This window comes from Pteropus vampyrus, unplaced genomic scaffold (genome assembly GCF_000151845.1).
Source record: "Pteropus vampyrus isolate Shadow unplaced genomic scaffold, Pvam_2.0 Scaffold150, whole genome shotgun sequence".
Classification (NCBI taxonomy): Eukaryota; Metazoa; Chordata; class Mammalia; order Chiroptera; family Pteropodidae; genus Pteropus; species Pteropus vampyrus.
The window spans coordinates 3,750,718-3,772,469 of record NW_011888931.1 but is presented as its reverse complement, the minus strand read 5'-3'; the positions used below and the strand labels follow the sequence as shown (position 1 = coordinate 3,772,469).

The 21,752-nt window shown below is 35.9% G+C and overlaps 1 protein-coding gene across 14 annotated transcripts in view; it reads right to left on the bottom strand.

Moving 5' to 3' along the window:
* MKX (mohawk homeobox) overlaps nucleotides 1-21,752 on the bottom strand; it is a 63,275-nt gene that overhangs the window by 27,142 nt on the left and 14,381 nt on the right. For 11 of the 14 annotated variants that reach the window (XM_023536160.1, XM_023536165.1, XM_023536167.1 and 8 more), the window contains exons 4-5: nucleotides 20,334-20,487; nucleotides 19,563-19,898 (exon numbers count right to left, since the gene is read on the bottom strand). In XM_023536160.1, the coding sequence (XP_023391928.1) occupies nucleotides 19,563-19,898; nucleotides 20,334-20,487 (490 nt within the window). Of the gene's footprint in view, nucleotides 1-498; nucleotides 650-14,598; nucleotides 14,643-17,113; nucleotides 18,369-19,562; nucleotides 19,899-20,333; nucleotides 20,488-21,752 lie in introns of those variants that run through there. The other 3 variants (XM_011369512.2, XM_023536170.1, XM_023536166.1) reach the window with 3 other exon arrangements.

The window sequence follows — 21,752 nt, the reverse complement described above, 5'->3', positions numbered from 1 at the left end:
CCAGAGTCTAGCAGCAGGTGTTTACAAGGCGCCCCTCACACACACTGCATTTCAAGGAAAAGCCAGACCAAACTGCCAAGCCTCCTGCACTGCATAGGTGCCACCTGAGCTGAACCTTATAAAGGAGTTCCTGGAATCCTGTTTCGACCAATGAGCTGAAACTTGTTCCGTCCAATAAGAGCTGTGCAGCTATAGTCTTATTTACATCTTTACTGATCAGTCAGAGTGGCTCCCTGACAATCTACCAGGAACCACAATTCAGATCAATCGAAACAATGTTATTTGGACCAATCAGACTGTGCAAATTCGGATCCTTTATTTGCATAAAAATGGACCAATTAGAGACCAGGGCAGGCATTATCTCTACATTAGCATGCCTCTCTTTTGTTTCTATGGAACGTACTTTCGTTTTTTACCGGAGGCTGCATATCCCTGGTTTACTTGAATAAAGTTTCTCCTTTTACCATACCTGGATTGGGGCTTCTTGCTAGCATTGGATTGGTGGCAGCCACTTTTTGTTGACAATCTAAAGGATCAGAGATACTCCTGTTGTTATATGGGTTCCACAGAAGTGTGGTGTTGAGAGGAGTGGATGCACATTTCTCTAGAGAATGATCCAAAGCTTTTCATCCACTTTTCAAAGCAGTCCCTGTACAAAAGGAAGAGCAGCTCTAAATAAGTTAGGAGTCACTGTTTTGGAGACTTCTACTCAATAAATGAGTTTTTATTTAGAGTACACTCAACCAAGATGGAAAACACAATAAAATCCAGTGGAAAGAAACTAAATGAGGAGCTAAGAGACTCAACTTCTTTCTGGCTCTTCCGTGAAGGAGCTGGATCACTCCCTCCCAATCACAAGAAAGTAGGAATAATTATCCTTATTTTTACCTCGCAGAGTTGTAATGAGGACCAAATAAAATAACAGATGTTCATGTACTTTCTACAGTATATAGAGCAACACAATATATTATTAGATCTAATCTGGCATGATATTTGCTAAGCTAATACTAGAATAGTAAGTACAAAAATGACCTTAGTAAAAATATTTTTACAATTCAATCATGGATATTATCCCCCTTCCTTGCCACAATAAACAATGGCATTCTGCTTTAAAGGATATTTTTATCAGCCATCCAGTTTTTGGAATTTCACTGTGTTCTAGTCTCCCTTTACAATGTCTGTTCTGTGTCTCTTCCTGCCTACTGCCTTGCTCCTCTGTAGGCCAGCACATCAAATTTGTGCGAAGGCAGAAGAGGCTTTTTTAACGCATGGCAACGGGCATGACATTTGATCTCGCCCAGGGATTAAGTCATTCATGAGCAGAACCCAAAGGGAGGAACAGCTCCAAAAAAACAACCAGCCTTGCTGGTACTACAACATCCAGAAACTCAGTCACTTCTGCTACAGTTATAATTTGCAGTTTGTCTGGCACTGAGAAATCTAACTGCAGTCTCTGTGGTTTAAAGAAAATGTATCTACAGCAGCTTGGAGCCATGTTTTAAAACGTTCCATGTTATTTTAGTTCAAGGACAAGCTTTTAAAATTAAAAAGAAAACTTTGGCTTTAATTATTGATTAAAAGTGATAGGCATTTTTTCTTTTAAAGAAATGTTATTGAGTCTCACTTTTGGAGAAAGCATGTGAATTTTTTTTTAAAAAATTAATTCTCCTAAAGTAACAATCTTTATTATCATGGGAAGGTCAAAAACTGAGAGCATATACTCACACATAAAGACAACATTTTTTGTGATTTTAAAACTTGATAGTCACAGCTCATCCATTCATTATATTTTTCAGTGATTTCAGTTACACTGTATGACCAGGATGCAATATTTTAATAGGCATTACTGTTGACACAATGACAGACCTAAAAAAAAGGCGCTTGATATTGTCGTTTAATTTTAAATTTAAGAAAAACCCAATATCTTAGAATCTAAACATGAAACACAGAAATTGAGTTATATTGTTCACACGACAAAAGGATTCACTGAAGGATTATTTAAAAATATCAAGTGTCCGCACTGTCCTTCAAATATGATTCAATGTGAATCTAAAGTTTCCTAAATGTACCTATTCTGAAATTCAAGGCACAATTTTATCTTCTGTGGATTTACAAAGAGTGACTTGAAGTAGAAGCCTTACGTCAAATGCACCACAGGGACAAGCGAAAGCAAAAGCCCTGGGCTCCAAGCAAGTGCCACCTCCTCTCCTGCCTTCAGCATTCTGGGGCCACTCAGGAAGCTACAGGAAGAAATCTGACTGCAGTCCTGTTTGCTTTCTCCTGCAAAAGGTCTGCTGCTCCTTCCAAAAGTACAGCTTCCCCCTGAGGAAGGGCCCCACCATTCTTGTTCTGTGCAATTGCTTTATCTACCGCCACCATAATTTTGGACTCTATAGCTCTCGGGTGAATTGCTTCAGGCAGATGCTTGTCTCCTTCTAGCCACTGTTATGTCTCCGGATTCCCTTTCTCTCTACAGATATTCTCCATGCTCCCTCCTGGCAGTCTAAGGCCAGAATGTCATTCATTGCCCGTCCTACAGAGAAGGCTCCATCCTAATGGCATCATCTCCAGCCTCGAATGCCCACACTGGGACTACAAAAGACATGATCTGCAGTACGACGGAAGAGGCAAGGAAATAAATTCTAGACTGAAGGCTGTCATCAAAGACAAAGGAGGCGCGTGGCGGATCCTAATCTCCAGGAACGGGGAAAGAGGATGGCCGGAGGAGGCCAGAAGGCGCTCTTCAAATTCTCACGCACATTCTATCACTTAGAAATTTATCAGTTCTGCTTTCAAAATACCCTGTGGGAAATGGGGATAATAATGGTACTGACTTTATGGGGTTATTATGAGGAGTAAGAAAATGCAAGACGAGTGCTTAGCAGAGTACCTGGCACTTGATAAGTGCTCGGTGACTACCAGCTGTTATTATTGTCGTTATTACATCCCGTATTAAGTGTTTTGCCCATGCTGTTTTTACAGCCTCACAGGTATCAGCTGTCCTGAGACAAAGGCCTGCAGCTTTTGATTGAGACATTGATAACCTTAACTTTGGAGCATTGAAGGGGCAGATAGAGTATGTACTAGGATGGGCTGGGACTGAGCATAGTTGAAGGACATAAGCACCTTGGAAGGTAGTTGAAAAGGAACCAGCATGTAGAAGAAGACTGAGAAAAGGAGATGGAAGCATCTCTCAAAGGTAAACTACCAACTTTGTAGCTCCCAGGTTTGAGAAATAGTAAAAGATAGGGGTCAAGAGCAAGATTTTAGAGTCAAACAGATCTAAGTTCGAATCCTGGCTCTGCAACATCACAGATTATGTGGGCAAATTCTACTATTGAAGTCTGCTTTCTCATCCTCAAAATAAGGATAGTAGTACATGCACCATAGAGTTGTCGTGAATTAAATGAAATAACACAGGTAGGTAAAGCACAATGCCAGGCACATAGTAAGTGCTCAGTAAATGGCAGCTGTCGTTACTACGTGTAGTTAACATCCCTCATGTCACTGGGACCCTTCTAGACATTCCTTACAAACACACCGCCTGATGCTGGCCTACACGTTAAGATGCCTACCTTATATTATGAGATAAAATATATGTATCCTTAAGGAAAGCAAGCTAACCCAGATGTATAAAGAGAATACATATGCATATGGGTTTTTTGGGTTCCTATGTAAATAATTACATAAATTTCAACAAACATATTTAGATAAGTTTTGATTACTCACTTTATAGATTATCCATACCAAAAGCCTTTAAAACAGTATTGTTTTTTACACTTTATAACTAAAAGATTGCACTAATGATGATGTTTATCGTCTAAATATTTGAGGTTGAACAGGCAAAACCTTATCTAAAAATCAATTATGCCCCCAAGACTTCTCTTCCTAGTGCCACATCTGCGAATATGTTATGCTGCATGTTAAAAGTGACTTGCAGATGTAATCAGGATTTCCAGTTGACCTTAAAATAGGAAGATTATTTGAGATTATCTGGATGGGCTCAATGTAATTATATGAACTCTTAAATGCAAACCTTTCTCCTGGCTGGTGGTACCAGGGGGAACACAGAGAGACTCAAGTGTGAGAAAGACTCCATGTGATGTTGCTGGCTTAAAAATGCAGGGGACCAGCGAGAAAGAGCAGCCTCCAAAAGCTGAGAGGCAAGGAAATAGGGACCTCAGTCTACAAGCACAAGGAAATGAATTATGCCAAAGCCTAAATAAGCTTGGGAATGGGTTCTTTTCTGGTGCCACTGAGTAAGAGCACAGCGTGACCGGCACCTTGATGTCAGTCTAGTAAGACACTGAGCAGAGAATTCAGTCATGCCATGCCAGCCTTCTGACCTGAGATAATAAATGCCATTGTTTTAAGTTGCTAAGTTTGTGGTAATTTGTTATGCACCAATAGAAAACCGATACACAGGCAGGAAAACTGTTTTTTGATTTATAACCACAGTCATCAGCGGCATATGCAGCAATCACTGGCTAAGAATCTGTTATATCTGCTACTTACCTGTCTGTCCAATGGCAAGAACAACTTGTGATAATACAAAAAGCTCTTGACCTTGTCAGAATGATCCTAGTGATTCAAAAGGCGTACCAAAGCATCAGCTCCATAATCCAGGGAAAGACCCACCCAGTATAACAGGTACTGTCTAATACAATGACAATAAAGTCACTGTTAGCAAAGGGCTGTGGAAATATTAGATGCTCCAATAAAAGAGGGTGCTACTCTAGGAAAATATTGGGAACAGAGGCCCATTTTAATTCATTACTGTATAAATAGCACAGTCTCCACATGTCGACAGCTGGACAATCAAGCATATTCCTGCGGGAAGAAAGAAAACTCATAGAAAAGTATTTTTGTGGTCAGCCCACCACTTCCAGAGACACAGAAATACAGCAAAATATTCAGTCAGCTCAGCTACAAGGAAGAATCTGGACAGCGGAGTTCTGAACAAAGACAACGCACTTCATTGTTTAAAAAAGAGAGAGAGAGAGAGGGAAAGAAGGAGGGAGGGAAGAAGGGAGGAAGGGAAGGACGGAAGGAAGGAAGGAAGGAAGGAAGGAAGGAAGGAAGGAAGGAAGGAAGGAAGGAAGGAAGTTTGGTTAGAAGAAAGCCAAGACATCTCGACATTTTTGAAATAAGTTTAATATGCAAATTTTCATATGTACTTTATTAATATGATGTTTTGAAACAAGATAGCTCTTTCTTTCTCATGGTATCATTTTATTTTGATGTATAACTTCAATTAAGTACATCTGTAACACTAGCTAAAATTATTAAAGTAATCCAAGTCAGAAAGGGTAAAAAAAAATGAAGCATATGATTATTTAATACTCCATTAATTGATCATTTTGCTTGAAGGAAATGCTGGCAAAAAGAAATGGAATTCTTAGCTCCTTGTTTAACTTAAAAACTCCCAACACTACTCACTCAAACTAAAAATTTAAGTTTTCCACTGGAAGGAAGAAAAGAAATGTGAATTCTAGCATGCCCTGCCACATGCTTAACTACACAGTAAAACAGTATTCATTTGGATTCTAATCACACTTCAAAAATATAGTATTTATTAGCTATGTGACTGCCAAATGCCACTATATTATAATGTTATAATTACAGGCATTTAAAAATTTTAATTATATTCAGTTTTTTATCTCAAGCACTGTTGCTTAGAAAATCTTACCCATCATAACGTGTCATGTTTATGCACATGAAACCTATCAGGAATTTTCCAAGAGCTCCCACATTCCATTCTGTATATAATTACTCTATATTTATTATTCTGATATTCAGAATCTGTGCATAGTTCTGAATGTGTGCAAATTCCCATGAAAAACTATCCAAAACAAAGGAAACATCTTTTATGATAAAATCATTTACTAAAAGTCTGTGTTACAGACTTCCCTTTAGGATGGTGCACTGAATACGCTTTATTTACTTCTCTCAAAATCCATTAAAATTACAGAATAAAAAATTTAAAAGCAAGTAAATGCCTAGCAATACCCAAAAACATTAAAGGGTACCATGGCCAAATCAGAAAAGTTGAGAAATTCATAAAAGATGAAATGCATATGGCATCAAGTTGGTGGAGAAATCCAAACAGAACCACAACTCAGAACAGGAAGAGTGTGAGCTGCTTCTTCCAACAGGGCATAGAAAATATTCCAAGTCAGCAGTTCATAGACAATAAGTGGGCCATGAAGAGACTCATAAAGGTTACAGTTAAGGGACATTAGAAAGGCTAGGTCATGTCTTTCCTCCTGAGTTTATAGATCGCCTATGGGTCATCTGACTCCAAGACACAGCAGCTACAAATGTTCTTTAAACGGGTTAGGTCACTTGTCTACAGAGGGCTCCTAGTAAAGGCTGTGTGGCCACTAAGAGGTGCAGAGTAGGGACTTAGGAGTCATGGATGCTATGAAAAAAGGAGCAATAAGAAAAAAAAGATGCTCAGAGAAAATAAAAAGAAGATAAAACTAAAATGGAAAGGGAAAAGTTGAAGACTAAACTAGTAATCTGGAAAGACAAAATTAAAGAAGGTGTTCATAACATAGAGGGAAAAAATAGAAAATGTGAGAGAAACAGTAGAAACCAAGAAACCTCAGGCCAAGATCATTTCACAGGGGAATTCTTTCAAATCCTCATGATACCAGGAAGGGCTAATCTGTACTTTATTTAAACTTGTCCAGTAGAAAAAGATGAATAGTTTCCAGGTAATTCCACAAGACTAGCATAACTCTAATATAAAAGTTGTGCAAGGAGAACATTTGAAAAAATATGTAGATAAGTCCCACTTGAGAATTCTGATATAAAATTACTAAAGTAAAATATTAATAAATTCAATACAGAAACATTAAAAGAATAATATATCATGATGGAATAGGATTTTTCCCAAAAATTTAAGGACACTTTAAGACTAGTAAATCTACTCTGTATAAATAGATTAAAAGAGGACAACTAGATGATGGTCTTAAAAATTGTGGAAAAAGCATGTGATAAAGGCAGCAGCCTATTTAGTAATCTGTGTGTTTGGGGGTAGGGAGAATCTCTTACTAAATAACCTAGGAATGGAAGGAGAATCTCGTAACTTAATAAAGTGATTATACCTGAGACCTTCAGCAAATGTTATACTTAAAGGTAAAACATAAGAAAAATTCCTTTTAATGTCTGCCATCACTTCTATTACTCATTACTGTTTTGGAAAACCTGGTCAATGTAGCATAATAAATAGAGGGAAAGAAGAAGTGAAGGTGGGGGGAGAAGGATAAACTGGCTATCAATTTGGGGAAAAAACAGAAATCAATACATAAAGCCGTTATTGTTTGTAGGTTATAGGCTTGTGTGTACTTTGACAATCCAACTGGATATAATAAAAATAAACAAAACCCAACAGATTTCCTACATATCAGTGATAACTATTAGAAAATGTAACAGATAAGAAGTCATCCACAACAGAAACAATAAGTTAACAAAATAAAATATCTAGTAATTAACTCAATGAGAAATATGTAAACCCTATGTAAAGAAAACTATAAAAATTTATTATGTCATGAAAGATGATCAAGATAAATGGAGAACTATACCATGTTCCAAAGTGGGAAGTCTTGATAAAATAAGAATAAAAATATTCACCAAATTAATATATACATTCAATGCAATCACAAATTAATTTCCAACAGAATTTTTAAAATAGAACTTGTCAAACTTATTCCAAAGTTCAACTGGAAAATTCAAGAGCCTTGATGAGAATATTTTCAAAAAAGTGAAAGTAGACATACTCTGCCATGTGTCAAAATGCACAGTAAAGCTACAGACATGAAAACAGTGTGCTATTGATATAGGAATATAAATATTCTGATGGAATACATTAGTCTAGAAGTAGACACACATATAAAGGAAATTAATATGTAATAAAGGTAGCATTTCGTATTAGTAAGGAAAGGTGGAAGTACTCAGTAAATTGTGTTGGGACAACTGGCTATCAATTTTGGGGAAAAAATAGAAATCAAATCATTACCTCTACAATTTACAAAAAAAATTTTAGGTAGATTATGTGTATACATATGTTCAATTGAAATAATAAAAGTACTAGAAGAAAATGTAAAAGCAAACTTTTATAATCTTGAGATAGGTCTTCCTAAAAATCACACAAGACATAAAGAATACATAGACAGATTTAACCATGTGTCTTCCCCCTTCTTGGCTTCCTAAACCAGGATCCTTTGTCTGCCACCAGGGGGGCTTACTGTTGCCATCTCCCCAATGGTCCATTACCAGTCCTGTCCTATTACTCAGAGCCCAAGCTCTGTTTCTAATAGAGGTAATACAGTATGCATTTAACTATGACTTTCTGTAAACTGTGGGCTTCCTTCCATCTCTACGCATTTCACAGAATTTCAGATGATCAGAGGTCAGAAGGTCTTTATAGATTATCTTGTCACAAGCCCTCATTTTACAGCTAAAGGGACCAAGGCTCTGGCTACATACCCAATGGCTAGCAGTTCTGGCTGAATCCAGAGCTCTTGATTTCTAGGCAATGCTCTCTGCTCTTTCCACACTATAACCTCCTATGGCCTAATCTGAAAATGGATCATTTCAGGTCAGACAAGGAGGCTGAATGGAGAGAAAATGAGGGGCCGGCAAAGTCATTTTCCAAACCACAGATGAAGCAGCAGAAATTTAAAATAAAGGTAATTAAATTATAGTCAAATGTAGATTAAATTCATATTGCTTCAACCAAGCCGCTACCCAGACCTTTATGCTCTCATTTAGTTAGAGTACCTTCCAGACAGGCTGAGGTCAAACAGAACATAGATCATTTGCCTTTATGCTTCTTCTCTGAGCTTCCTATTAGCACTTCACTGAGTGTGTGTGTGAGGGGGTGGGGATTAGGAACGGTATTTGGGGTTGGTAATATGTCATGAAATCATAAAGTTGAGCTTTTTTATATTTTCCAAATGAAAGGAAAGTTATTGTAACTATAAACTAAATTTTACTGCTTCAATCATAGTAACCATGAAATAGTCCTCAAACACCTTTCAAGATAGTTGAGAATTACTATTCCAGATGATTTATGTTTATCCTTTTTAAAGTATACTTTAAGAAAAAAAATTTTTAAATCTTCTGAAAGAAAAAGTACACAGGTTAGATAAACTGGAGGCCCCATGGGTTATGAGTAAATCTGAAGTGGTGCCATGTTTCTGAAAAGGTCTAAAGTAAAGGAACCCAGGAGACACAATAAAAGCTAAAACAAGACCAATTGCACTACTGACAGGTTGTGAAAAAACTCCTTGATCCAGCTGGAAAGGTTTAGCAGCTCCGAAGAGAATCAAAGGAGAGAAAAAAAAAAATACAGCAGGAATAAATGCAACCAAGACAACAATAAAAGAAAATGTTAAACAACAATAGCATTCAATCTGAGTTGCAAACAAGTGAAGGCTCTGTGGCTCCTCAGGCAGCCACAAGATAGCAACCCTCTAGCTTTGCGCAGGGCAAAGACATCACAGCAAAGGCACTTGGCACCCAGCGACTTCTGGCCAGGGATTTTACGTTTAGAAATGTAAGACCCAGTAACATTTAAGGAATTCTCGCTCTTGCCAGATGGCCATCCTCTTGCCCTGAAGCCATGTGACAAACGATCCTGAATACCACTTTGCCTTTTCTGCATCTGTTGTCTAAATCAGTGTAGAAACTGGAAGGAGAGACTCTGAATTTTGGCCCTTAGCAAAAGGGTACGTTTTAGTGTCATAATGACAATCTTGGCAGAACAGGGCATTCTTACTTGAAATGTCTCTGCCATACTGAGGGCTTTGTCCGCCATAACCCGAGTCTGGCTCCAGCGAAGGGACTATCAGTTCTAAATTTTAAATATACGGGCAACGATGTGAAAACTTAAAGAGCAAACTGTTTCTTGGAAATCACGCTTTCAGCGCTTTAAAAGCTTTCATTTGCATTTGCATTTTTTTAAATTTTAATTTTATATTAACAAAATATTCCTCTCTAAATTACTATTTTAAAAAAATTATTTTCTTTATTTAAATAAAGCCTGATCGAAGGCAAAATTGCCTTTGTGTATTATATATATATTCACTGTGTAATATGTATTACATATAAATATCCGTATAAAGGAAACACGTTCTTTCTGTCAAAGATATCCATCTTGGTCACTGTATCAAAGAAGCTCCAAGCACTGAAGTCAGTGGGCGAGAGGCTGTTTTTAACCCAATCTGCAGCCCAGTGATTGTAGAAGATGCAACATGCACTTGAGAGCATCCTAACCTTAACCACAGTGTCATCCATCACTAAGGTGCTACCCAAACCTGTGAGATAGTGAAGTCTAAACTTCAATTTAGTTTGTTCTTGGTACATTTAGTGAAGTGCCTCCCCCGAGGAAACGCTGAATGTGAATTTGACACCGAAACACACCATTGCATCTTGCACCGTCATGTCCTACTGGGCATGAAAAATAGTTCATGACTGGCTTTTCTGACTGAGAAGACTCAAAATCGTTAGAAGCGATGAGCGATGCTGTTGCTTAAAGCCGAGAGCAATCTTCTCAGCACCACCTTCCAGGTGGGTTGTTATCATCAGTCACATTTTTTCTGAGCACTTTCAGGTAATGGCTCAGTGTCTTCGATGTGTGCACAAAGAGGGAAGGTATCATTGGTCATTTTCAAAGCTACTTCGTTTACCCGACTATGTTCAGTTTCTATTACTTACGACTACTACGCAACTCGACACACACGCATGCGCATGTGTGCACACGCAAACACACACACACACACGCACACACGCACACACGCACATGCACACGCACACACCCCAGCAGTATCAACTGTTTGAGATCTTCTGCAAACCGTTCCTATTTCCCTTAGTAACCAAGGATGACCCCTAGCTACTGTATGACGACTGTAACCTGCAATCTATCAACATATGTGAAGACCTTTACACTGCAGGCGTTCAAAGAGACATTTAAAAAAATGTACACATGCTTAGCCTCAATTCTCAAAAGTTCGAGACTAATGATTTAAATATTTTTTCAGTAAAAGTCAGTTAAGTACCTGAAATTCTCAAAAGCAATTATACTTACTGTACTGGGGACCAGGGTCACATCTCCAAGCAAATCAAGCAACTGATCCCCATAAAACCAACAATTTTGATGCCTAGGGAGAAGCCTAAAATGATTTCCTAATCTACAAATTGAGGGACTGAAGTAGAGGACTCTTTAAAAATTCACTGCTGGATTTATAAAATCTTTGACTCTTTCCCTTTTTAGTACAATGAAAATGAGAGAAATTGGGTAACGAAATGGTCAAAGCAGAAAGAGAGAAAAGAGTCATTATACAGCTGCTATTTAAATGTCATTCTTTGTGTAAACTGAAAACCAAGAAAAACTTCAAATTTTGTGAAAGCAATTGAACAAAGTAAACTAAACTATTATTTTTTGCTTCCTCAAAACTTATACTTATAAATGGTATAATTTCTAATAGGAAACAGAACACAAACTTCCCAAACTGAAAAGTACCAAAATTGTGAACTGGAAGAAAACACATATTTATCTTGAGTAAAACCTCTGTGACATCAACAAGACAAATTTTGACATAGAAACATACCTGTTTAATTTTAGAGACAAAGTAGGGAGGCAGAAAGAAAAACTAACTGCAACGAACCAAAAAAGAAAGAAAGAAAAGAAACCACTTCCGTATTCATTAAATAGAATGTCTTGTTATTTTCAAAGACAGTAAAACCTTTCTGACATCCTTTTTAGTACCAGACTGGAGTGGTGTCAACAGATCTTATTTGGTCTTGTCAGTGTGTAAAGAGTTTACAAACCTAACTAAATTTAGAATTAGTGGGAGTTATGTACTTATATCCCTTATACATAGGAGAAAGGGGGGGAAAAAAGGCCCTTTTATGCCAACTTTGAGTTTGGCTTGAATTTTTATGACTTATTTAGAAGCCCTGGGGAATGAAAAAGTCTCTGAATGGAAATACTGACACAGTCTTAAACATAGTGACATGAACAAGCACTTCTATGAGATTGCACCAGGATGTGACTGACCACTGCAGCAAGTTTGAAACGCACAGAGTATCAGAAAATCAGTTACAACTGATTGAATGCCAGTAGAAAGTAATGCCAAAACACAGAAAATTCTCCTGCAGAATCAAAATTTCATGTTCATAAACTCATTTTTTACTGGAAAATATGTAAAACGTATGGGATCTTTACTCTCACATATGGAGGAGAGAGAAAATGTAAAATGCCTGCATAGACTTTCTCCAATTCTATCATATGATTAAAAATAGTCCTTCTTAAAAAGTCAAAACTGTCACATCAACCCTGAGAGTGAATGTGGCAGAAGAGTTTAAATCAATGGGTCTAAATCTGTGCTTTGTTCCTTTTAAGTCTCACCTACAAGGCAACGCACTAGATAGAGACAAAAAGTATCACTACTTAAGTCAAGTCAAAATCATTAAAGCTCCATGTATTTTTATTTGTCTTTCTGCTATACTTCTTATTCTTTGATGGATTTTCTTTAAACTAACCTTTTCTATTTCTCACTCTTGCATTTTCTTGAAAGGCACTCTTTTACTTAAAAATCTGTTTAGTTTCAGTTAATTCTAAGTTTTTATTTTGAATCTCTTAAACATCTCATAATTTTAAGCTTCATTTTGCTTACTTTTTTCCTCCGGTTTTAACTTTTTTGTATTTGCCTTTTCTTTTTGACCCATTAAAAGTTATATAGCCCTATTTTCTTTCTTTTATCATGTTCACAGACACAGATCAACATATACATATGTACAACAAAATGCCTTTTATGACTTAAGAGACAGACAGAATAAATCATTAAAACACTAACTCATTCATTTAAGAAAGTTATGTAGCAAATATGTGAAAGACACTGTAGTAAGTGCTAGGAGAACTATAAAAATGAGTAAAACATTATTTCAGAGCCTGAAAGAGATTTTAATACATACAAGGCAGTGAGAATCAGCACACGAGAAGAGAGAATGCAGCTGCATTTCAGAAAACAGTTTGTCTTACATTCGCACAAATATGAAATCAGTGTTATACCATTCTTAGGTACCACACGAAGGAAATACAACCTAAAATAACAAAATGTGTCAGGATCAAACACGGTCCTAAAAAACGTGTACATTTTCTAAACTGCGCTGCTGAATACTTTCGATTTGTTTGTAAATCATGTCGTTGAACGGAGTTGTAAGTTTCAGCATCTACATTTAGGTTTTTCACGTGATCGCGAGTAACAAACAAAGTGAATGAAAAGCTAACCCCTGAAGGAGCCAGCAAACTGTACATGCCAATATTTGTTCCTTTTTTCTATTTTTGTCTGCCATTAACCTTTCCGTTTTTAACAGTAGGTGGAACACTTATAAATTTCACTTAAAGTTTACAAGTGAATTCATGAGAACATTTAATTTCAAAAATCAAGCTAATTTGAATTTCAGAAATAATCCATATGAATGTGTTTTCCCATCATCATCACTGATAAATATTTAAGAATGTCTGGTGTTTATAATAATGCTTAAGTTTTTATAATTCTATAGTAAATGCCATGCCTACTCAAAGGTCAGTATTTCTATAAATCTCATTTATAAGATTATTCCTTTGAAATAACTGATTAGAAAAGATCCTTTTTAAAAATGTCATCAGAAAGACATCATTCTGTATTCAAAGGAGTGAGGGCCAAGTTTAGGATTGTGGCTAATCCTAACATTACTGATTTGAAGGGTGGAAGAGCATATAAAAAGCAATAAAATGAGGGAGAAGAGAGAGGATGTTGATACACAGCCCACATGCTATGTTTAATATTATAAGTTTAAGAGAGCAGAAATCCTACATTTTAAAAATTGGAACTTAAATTTCTATCTGGAAATTTCACTTAAGTAGAATACCTCATTCCCAGATGGTGTTTGAAAGGTGAGGTATTTTTGTAGTAAAGATACAAGACAAGAAATTGGATAACCTTTCAACTACCCTTTAAATGTCACTAACTGGGCTGCTGATAGAGGGTTTTATGATTCTCTGCTGGAGTACATCAACAGTCATTTGCATGCCAGGAAAAGAATGTCGGGAACAATCCAAAATGGCAAAGCTTAATTCTTTCGCTAAAAACAAGGAAGTGACAAGAATAAAAAGGGAAATAAAAGGGTCCAAAGTAGACTTACTAGTCTACAAAACCCCAAAGAAAAACCTAGCATATGCAGTTAACCCTTGAACAATGCCCAGGTTCGAAGCGTTGACGCCCATGCAGTCGAAAATCTACATATGACTTTTGACTCACCAAATTTTAACTACTAATATTCAACTGTTACCAACATAAACAGTCGATTAACACATATTTTGTACATTATACGTATTATATACTGTATTCTTACAATAAAGTAAGCTAGAGAAAAGAAACTCATTAAGAAAATCAGAAAGAAGAGAAAATATATTTACAGTACTTATGAAAAAAAATCCACATGTAAGTGGACTAGCGCAGTTCATACCCGTGTTGTTCAAGAGTCAACTGTACACAGAAACACCAGCTATCTTTAGCAGCTGGCTCTTGAGGAAGTCTTCTATTGATGGCCATGTGGCTTTCAAGCTACCCCAAAAACAAAATCTAAAACTGATGAAACATAAATTGAAGTGATTACTCGCTGTTCAAAAAGATCTGCCAAGGCATCTCTTTAAATTTTTCTTCTGCTTCACTTGACTAGTTTCTTTGATGAGCAGCCTAGCACAAAACCCAGGATTCCACTAATCCTAGAACAGGGCCTGTGGGGAGTGGCTCTTAATAAACATTTTTATATGTGGAAAGAATGTACGAAAGAGCATCTCATATATGAATGGATTGTGTCCCAGAAAAGTACTTGATAAATCAGTTGTTTAGAACTGAGAGTGCAAATCTCCAAAGAAACTATGCAATAAATTAAGATTAAATGCCAAGCTAATTCAATGGTTCATTGACCTCAATGTAGGAGGGTTTTCCTACTGGTGACAGCAGCTTAAATTCTAAAGTACACGAGTGTACAGGAAGAGGAAGCAAAAAGAACATCTCTTCCCTTACGGGTCATCATTAGCCAAGAAAAAATGTTCGGCAATGGCATTTAGCCTTTGTTATCCTCCCCAAATTTATATTTCCAAGTTCCTCTTTCTTCAGTAACCAAAATGCCTCGTTCCCTCATTTTGCTTCACCTGTGGCAGATGAGTTCAAATGCACTCTACCTCCCAGTCTCCTATGTACTAAATAAATGACTTCTTTTTCCTCTCAATCAAAATCTCCATTTCTTCAGGTATATTCACCTCAGTCAAGGGGAGAGGTAGCTATTCTGATTAATTCACACTAACAGAGAAAAGAGTCCCCCCCGCCCATCTTCCTATGTTTTTGCAACATCATTTGTGTATTATTAAGGTGGATTTTAGGCAGTATAACAAGATGATGTTTAAACATTCGGTCTTGTGAGAGCAGGTTAAATTTATGAATTATATGCCGGCAGAGCTGTGGTGCTCAGAATGTACTAGCCATTTAAAAGTGGATCATTTGTGAGCTGCAAAAAGAGAGAACAGAATAGGCACTTGTCCTCAAGTCTAGCAAAAGAAGAGGGGAAAATTTCCTAATTTCCTGATTTCCTCCATCAGTACATTTCTTAGCAACCTCTCCTCTCTCTTTCAGTAAAAAAAAAAAAAAAAAAGGAAATTTAATAGATTTGGTTTTGAGGACAAACTCTAATTCAAGTTAGGAAAGGCTCCATTGAGGACTCACTCCGTAAGGTGGCACAGATGGACGATGACTCCTTGGTGGATGGTCCCATCTGGAGTCTATGAGGACTGATCCATCAGGAATGGAGGTGGATTTGATGGCGAGAGTCCTTATCCTGATAACTTAGAGCAGACCCATCTAGGGGCTAGAGGTCTGCAGGTCAGTTTGTGATGGGGAATTCACTCCATTAAATATCTGAAAATTGTCATCTGTTAACCTAACATGATGAAAACGGATTGTAATTTTAATTTAGATGACTTAATTCAACAGATGACACGGAGGCGCTAAATTTTCTTGAGTATTATTTAATTGTATTTAGAAGCAATGACCTTTATAATTCTGATCAGTTCTAATATTATAATTGTTACCATCGGAAACGTTTAATCAACATTATTGAGAGCCTACTATGCCCCTGAAAAAAGAACAATTTTTTCCCCCGCATGATGCGGGAGACTGTGGATTATAGAGAAATATTTAATGTTCACATAAAAATCAAGAAAAACATGTTTGTATATATTTTGATAGTATCTAGTAATATCTTCAATTACAATTACTTTTTTATAATATACCAGGCATCTCCCTCCTAGAACTTAACACAAATAAGTGAAATGAAATTCAGTGATATATTATCCTTCCACACACCAATTCTCTCATTTGGCTTTTTGATTCCATATATTTAAAAAATGCATCATGAGATAGCAACTCTTCTACAAAAATGAATGAAAAATTGATACATTTCTTAGCACAGATAAACTGATAAATTGTATTTAAAGGTGATCGATTCTTGAAAAAGAATTTAAAAGTTGAAATTTTTGTACTACTATAGACTTGGGAAGGGAAGTGGTATTTAAGAGCAGACTTAGAAGATTTCTATTTAGGTGAGGAAAGGAAGTTATAACCAGAAGGAATTGAAGGAATCCAAAGTAAGTCTGTATGCCAGAGAAAACCATAGCAGTTGCTCAGAAAGTATTTATTGAAATCCCCGTTCTACTATTTATGCATGAGCGGTAACCCAGCTACAATTGCAGCAATGTTGTCACTCAGTTCTCATAGAAGACAGCCATTTATTGTTTTGGTCTGAAATTTAGCAGACCAGTCTTACTCCACCAGTCTGTCTTAATTCTCCATCCACAAAACCCAAAAAATGTATTCTGCTCTTTTAAAGTTTATAAACATGCATGAAAAACCAGAAGTTTATGTGTCTAGGCTGCTTTCTCATTGCTTGCATAACTAAAAAATAGGTTTCATTTAAAAATAGAACTTGGCAAATGAGTAGTCCATTGGAATGCTTTAATAAAAATAAATGGCCAAGATATTTAACTTCGAAAAGCATCAACTATACAGGCATGTTATTCCTGCTTTGATTTTTTTTTTTTTTTTTTGTCACCTCTGAAAAGAGCATGCATTTTCAGAAGACTCATTACACTGGGTAAATTTCACAGACAATGACCTTGCTTTTATTGGACAACATAAAAATATTTATATGAAACTTTTTAAAGTAATAGACCTTCAATTACTCTACTTCATCAAAATTAATTTTCATTGTTTCCAAAAATCTTTCTTGTTTTTTCTATACATATTTGTATTGTCATAATTGTATTCAGTGTTCCCATACTTTTAAATTGTTTTTCACTTAACATTACATTATTAATACTTTTCATGGTGTTTCATTGTCAGTATTAGTATCATAAATAAAATTTTTGAGTTTTATGCTATCTTAATCTGGTTTGGGGTTTGAATAACATTTACATTTTTAAAAACTGAGAAACTTCCCGTATTTTTATATGTTTCAGAAAAATGTATAAAGCATAGGAATTAATTATTTCTTATAGTTTGAAAGAAATTCAATGAATCTATCATGTTGTTCTGGGAACTTAACTACTGCAAATCTTAATTTTTCCTGAATTAGTAGTGATTTAAAACTTTTCTCATTATGAGTTTTTAATTTAAATTGTGTGGATAATACCAATTCATTTCATCTACACATTCACATATAGTACATTGTCAACAATCATGTATAGTAATTCATCATAATTTTTAACAGTGTTTTTTGTTTAATGCCTATATAATTGCTTAGATTAATTGCTTTATCTCCTTTCTCATTTCTAACTTTGTGTCAATTTTTGCTTATTCCTTTTATGACTGCTTTCAAAGCATCAACTATTGGTTTATTTATCTATTTTTCAGCTTTCATTTATACCTTTCTTTTCTTTTATTCTTCTTTCAATGCTTTGTACTTAAATGACTTGATTTCTTTTCCTTTCTTTGTAAATCAGCATTCACAAAGCTCTAAATTACCTCCAAGTTTTGCTCTGGTCACACTAGTTAGATGTTTGTATCTAGTTCTAAAATTTTTTGTTATTAGCTAATAGTTTTTTACTGCATCTGTTACTTCTTCCTAGATCCAGTTATTATTTACAAGACTATTTTTGTATTTTGTACTGTTTGGAGTTGAAATTGGAGATGCAAACAGATAATAAGGTTGATTTAAGTCTTTAAAAATACATTGAGATTATTTTTCTGAATCCTCAGAGGTAATATATCTTATACACATTTGTAGACACTTGAAAATCAGATTTCTGGCTGAATAATCTGAAAGGTATGTAAAACAGAATAAATTTATAAATTCCTTTATGAAGTCCTTTTAGTCACATATCAAGCTCCTTGATATGCTAAGGACTACATGTAGTAACATTTGTGTAGTATTTAGCATAGGGCCTAGCATATCATAACAAATCAATAAATAATTGGTGGCAGTGTGTGTAATAATAACAGTAATAGTTCAGTAGTAGTTATATTAGTATGTGTAATAATAACAGTAATAGTCTAGAAGTAGTTATGTTAGTTTGTGTAATAAAACAGTAATAGTAGTCTAGTTGCAGCTACACTAGTATGTATAATAAGAGTAACAGTAGTCTAGTAGTAGTTAACGTGCTTCCTACCTCTTGTGCAGGCTCAGCTGCATTATTGATCTGGAGAAAAATAGTGAGCTGAGTGCTCTTGGCCTGGATTTTCTTATCTATGACGTAACATAGCTGAACTAGATACTTTCGGAAGTTATCTCCAGCTCTAACATTTCAAACCTCATTTGTTGACGTTTTCAGGACCCCGACTCTCTACACTAAATGTAGGTCACACATATCCTTTGTTTTGAAGCAATTTGCTCAAGCACTCTTCAGGAGCAAAGTTCTCTGGGAACTGAAGTCAAATATTACCAAACTCGCTATTCTATCTGAAAGTTTTGTACAAGTAAGAATCAATTCATTGATTCTGGAATAAAAGTAAAAATTCCAAAGCTGGTTATCAGCCCTATTTGTGCTCTCCAGGAATAAAAGGAAAATTTCCCAAACAACTTAAGCCAGACCTAAACTGTTCCATCACAAAAGTCTTGGCTGCCATGCTAATTTGTATTCATTTTCCACCATTATTAGCAATTAAAGAATTTAAGAGAAAAGATGGAATACAAACTATTTGCATGGCTGGCAATGGAATCCTGGACATCCTTCCATTAGAATTTATTCACGAAGACCAATATATATCTCCTCTAAGAATATTTATTATTAAGATTAAAAATTATTATTAAGAATGAAAATTTCCCATCATCTACTAACAAGCATATCTAGTAATTAAAAACAAAACAAAACCTTTAAAACCTAATTAAGGGCAATATGTAAATAATCTGATGCAAAAGCAATAAAAATTATGCCTTTATACCTGTCGAAATAAACCCCTCCGCTGCAGTTTTAATGGTTTTAAATAAGGTATCACAAAAAAACACGGACTTACCTGGGCGATAGACAAAGTTGCCTTCGGTTTCTGATGATGAGGGAGACACTAATTCTTCTTCAAATTCATTGGAACTAAAAGAGCCTGAATGGTTTCTTTGCCTTGTCTTTCCCATCATGACAGCATTTGTGGCCATGACATGTCTCAAAGAGTCGTTAAGGTAACGGTTCAACAAGCTGCTCTTGTATTTTGGGGGTGACACATAGTCCTCATTGGCTCGTGACTCTGGCCTCACTCCAGCTTTTATGGCTGAGCTCTCACTTTTAATCACAGGATGGTGAACCGGATTATTATAGCCCCCTTCATTCATGTGGTTTCTTGGAGGGTTTTCTCCATCTAAGGGGGAAAAAAATATCACCAGGTAGCATTTGCATACACTTTTCCCCAGCCACCCAACTACTATATTTAATCATTAAAAATACATGCAAAGCAAAAATATTTAAAGTGTGTAAAATTATCCTTGATATTCAAGATTAATTTTTTAGGCAAAGGAAAGGAGGACTGTACATAAGCTCTCCCTACGGTATTTTAATTTTAATGAATTTCATAGAAAATGTTATTCTGACACACAATAAATCTATAAACAAGAGGAAACAGCCATAATTCTGTTGGTCATTTATAGTACTGTAAAAGCAAAGTTACCTCATGCAATAAAAAAGAACCGTTATGGCACCATCATGTTTTGTGGGATCGACCTTAAAAATAGCAACTGAGGTGAACTTCTCATTACAGAGGCAAAGCCAAGAAAGCAAAATAAAAATATGAACAAACCTTCAGAACACGAATCATCACTGCTTACACTAAGCCGCTCAGCATTTCCTTGGACATACTTGTTATACAACTTTATTCTTAAAGCCCAGCTTAAATCTGGCTGTCGAACGGTATTCTTAAGCCGACGTCTTGCATTAGCAAACCAATTTGATACCTAAAAAAGTATTATTTTTCAATTAACAAGACATAAAAAATTATCCATCATGCAATTACTTTCCCATGAGGGGCCTAAGCCTCTCTCAGTATCTCTGATCATTGAATATTCCCAGGACATAACAGTATTGGATATCATTCCATTCGTTCATTCATTCATTCAACAAATGTGCTGAGCACTTACTAAAGAGATCGAGCACTTACTGTATTCTGGAAATAAAAAAAATAAATAAAAAATAAAGAGACCTTGCCATCAAATTTTCAGTCTAATAAGAGAGGTAGGAGAGTATACAAATAACTATAACATAAAAAAGAATGTGAAGAATGGCTGAAGAGGCATTAAAATAAAACCATATAGGAGTCCAAAGGAAGATGGGGTTACTTTTACATGTGACTCAAGTTTTCAAGAGAATTTAAGGTAGGCTATGGAGGAATATGTCAGGTATAATGGCAAGAGAAGTGTGTTCCCAATAAAGAGGACACTGGAACAAATATAAGTCAAATTCTAGAGACATTGTGGTGCGTGAGGAAGAGGGGAGAGAGAAAGATGACCTTGAGTCATTAAACTTGTGTAAACCAAGGAAAGGATCGTGTCTTTTTGAGAAAGAAAGGAGAACTGTTTAAGGGTAAAATGATGTGTTTGGTTTAGGGCATGTTTAGTGTTTAGTGTGAGGCACCAGAAAAGCATACAGAAATCATAAAAATGGTACCTGACACTTAAGGGAGAGGATTAAGAGCAGATTTGGGTCAAATGCACAGAGAGGATAGCTGAAGTTGTGAGAGTAAGCAAAATGAAAAGATGGTCAAGGACCAAACCCTGGAAGCCTTCATCGATTAAGGAAGTAGGACTATAAAAGAGTAGATGGCAAAACAGTCAGAGACAGAGCAATCAGACAAGTTGAGGGGGGAAAAAAGCCAAATAACACCCAGCTTTAAGCTGAAAGCCAAGAGCTCCCAAAGAAATGAACACTGCAAAACAAAGTTACTTCCAATGGTTTTATAAGGTGCTATTGGACTTCCAGAGGCTAACATGGTACTTGAGGTTTCTTTTAAAATATCAGGCTATCATCAGAATATATACACCAAAAACCTGAGGGGCTGATATTTGCCTTTAAAAGAATGAAATGTGGAAAGAGAATTACGACTTTCTGCCAATTTGTTCCAGAACATGACCCCACATTACCATAATGGTTTGTGTGGCAATGCTTGCACTGGAAGTTCCTTTTTTTTTTTTTAGATTTAAACTATAAAGACAGAATTTTTGTA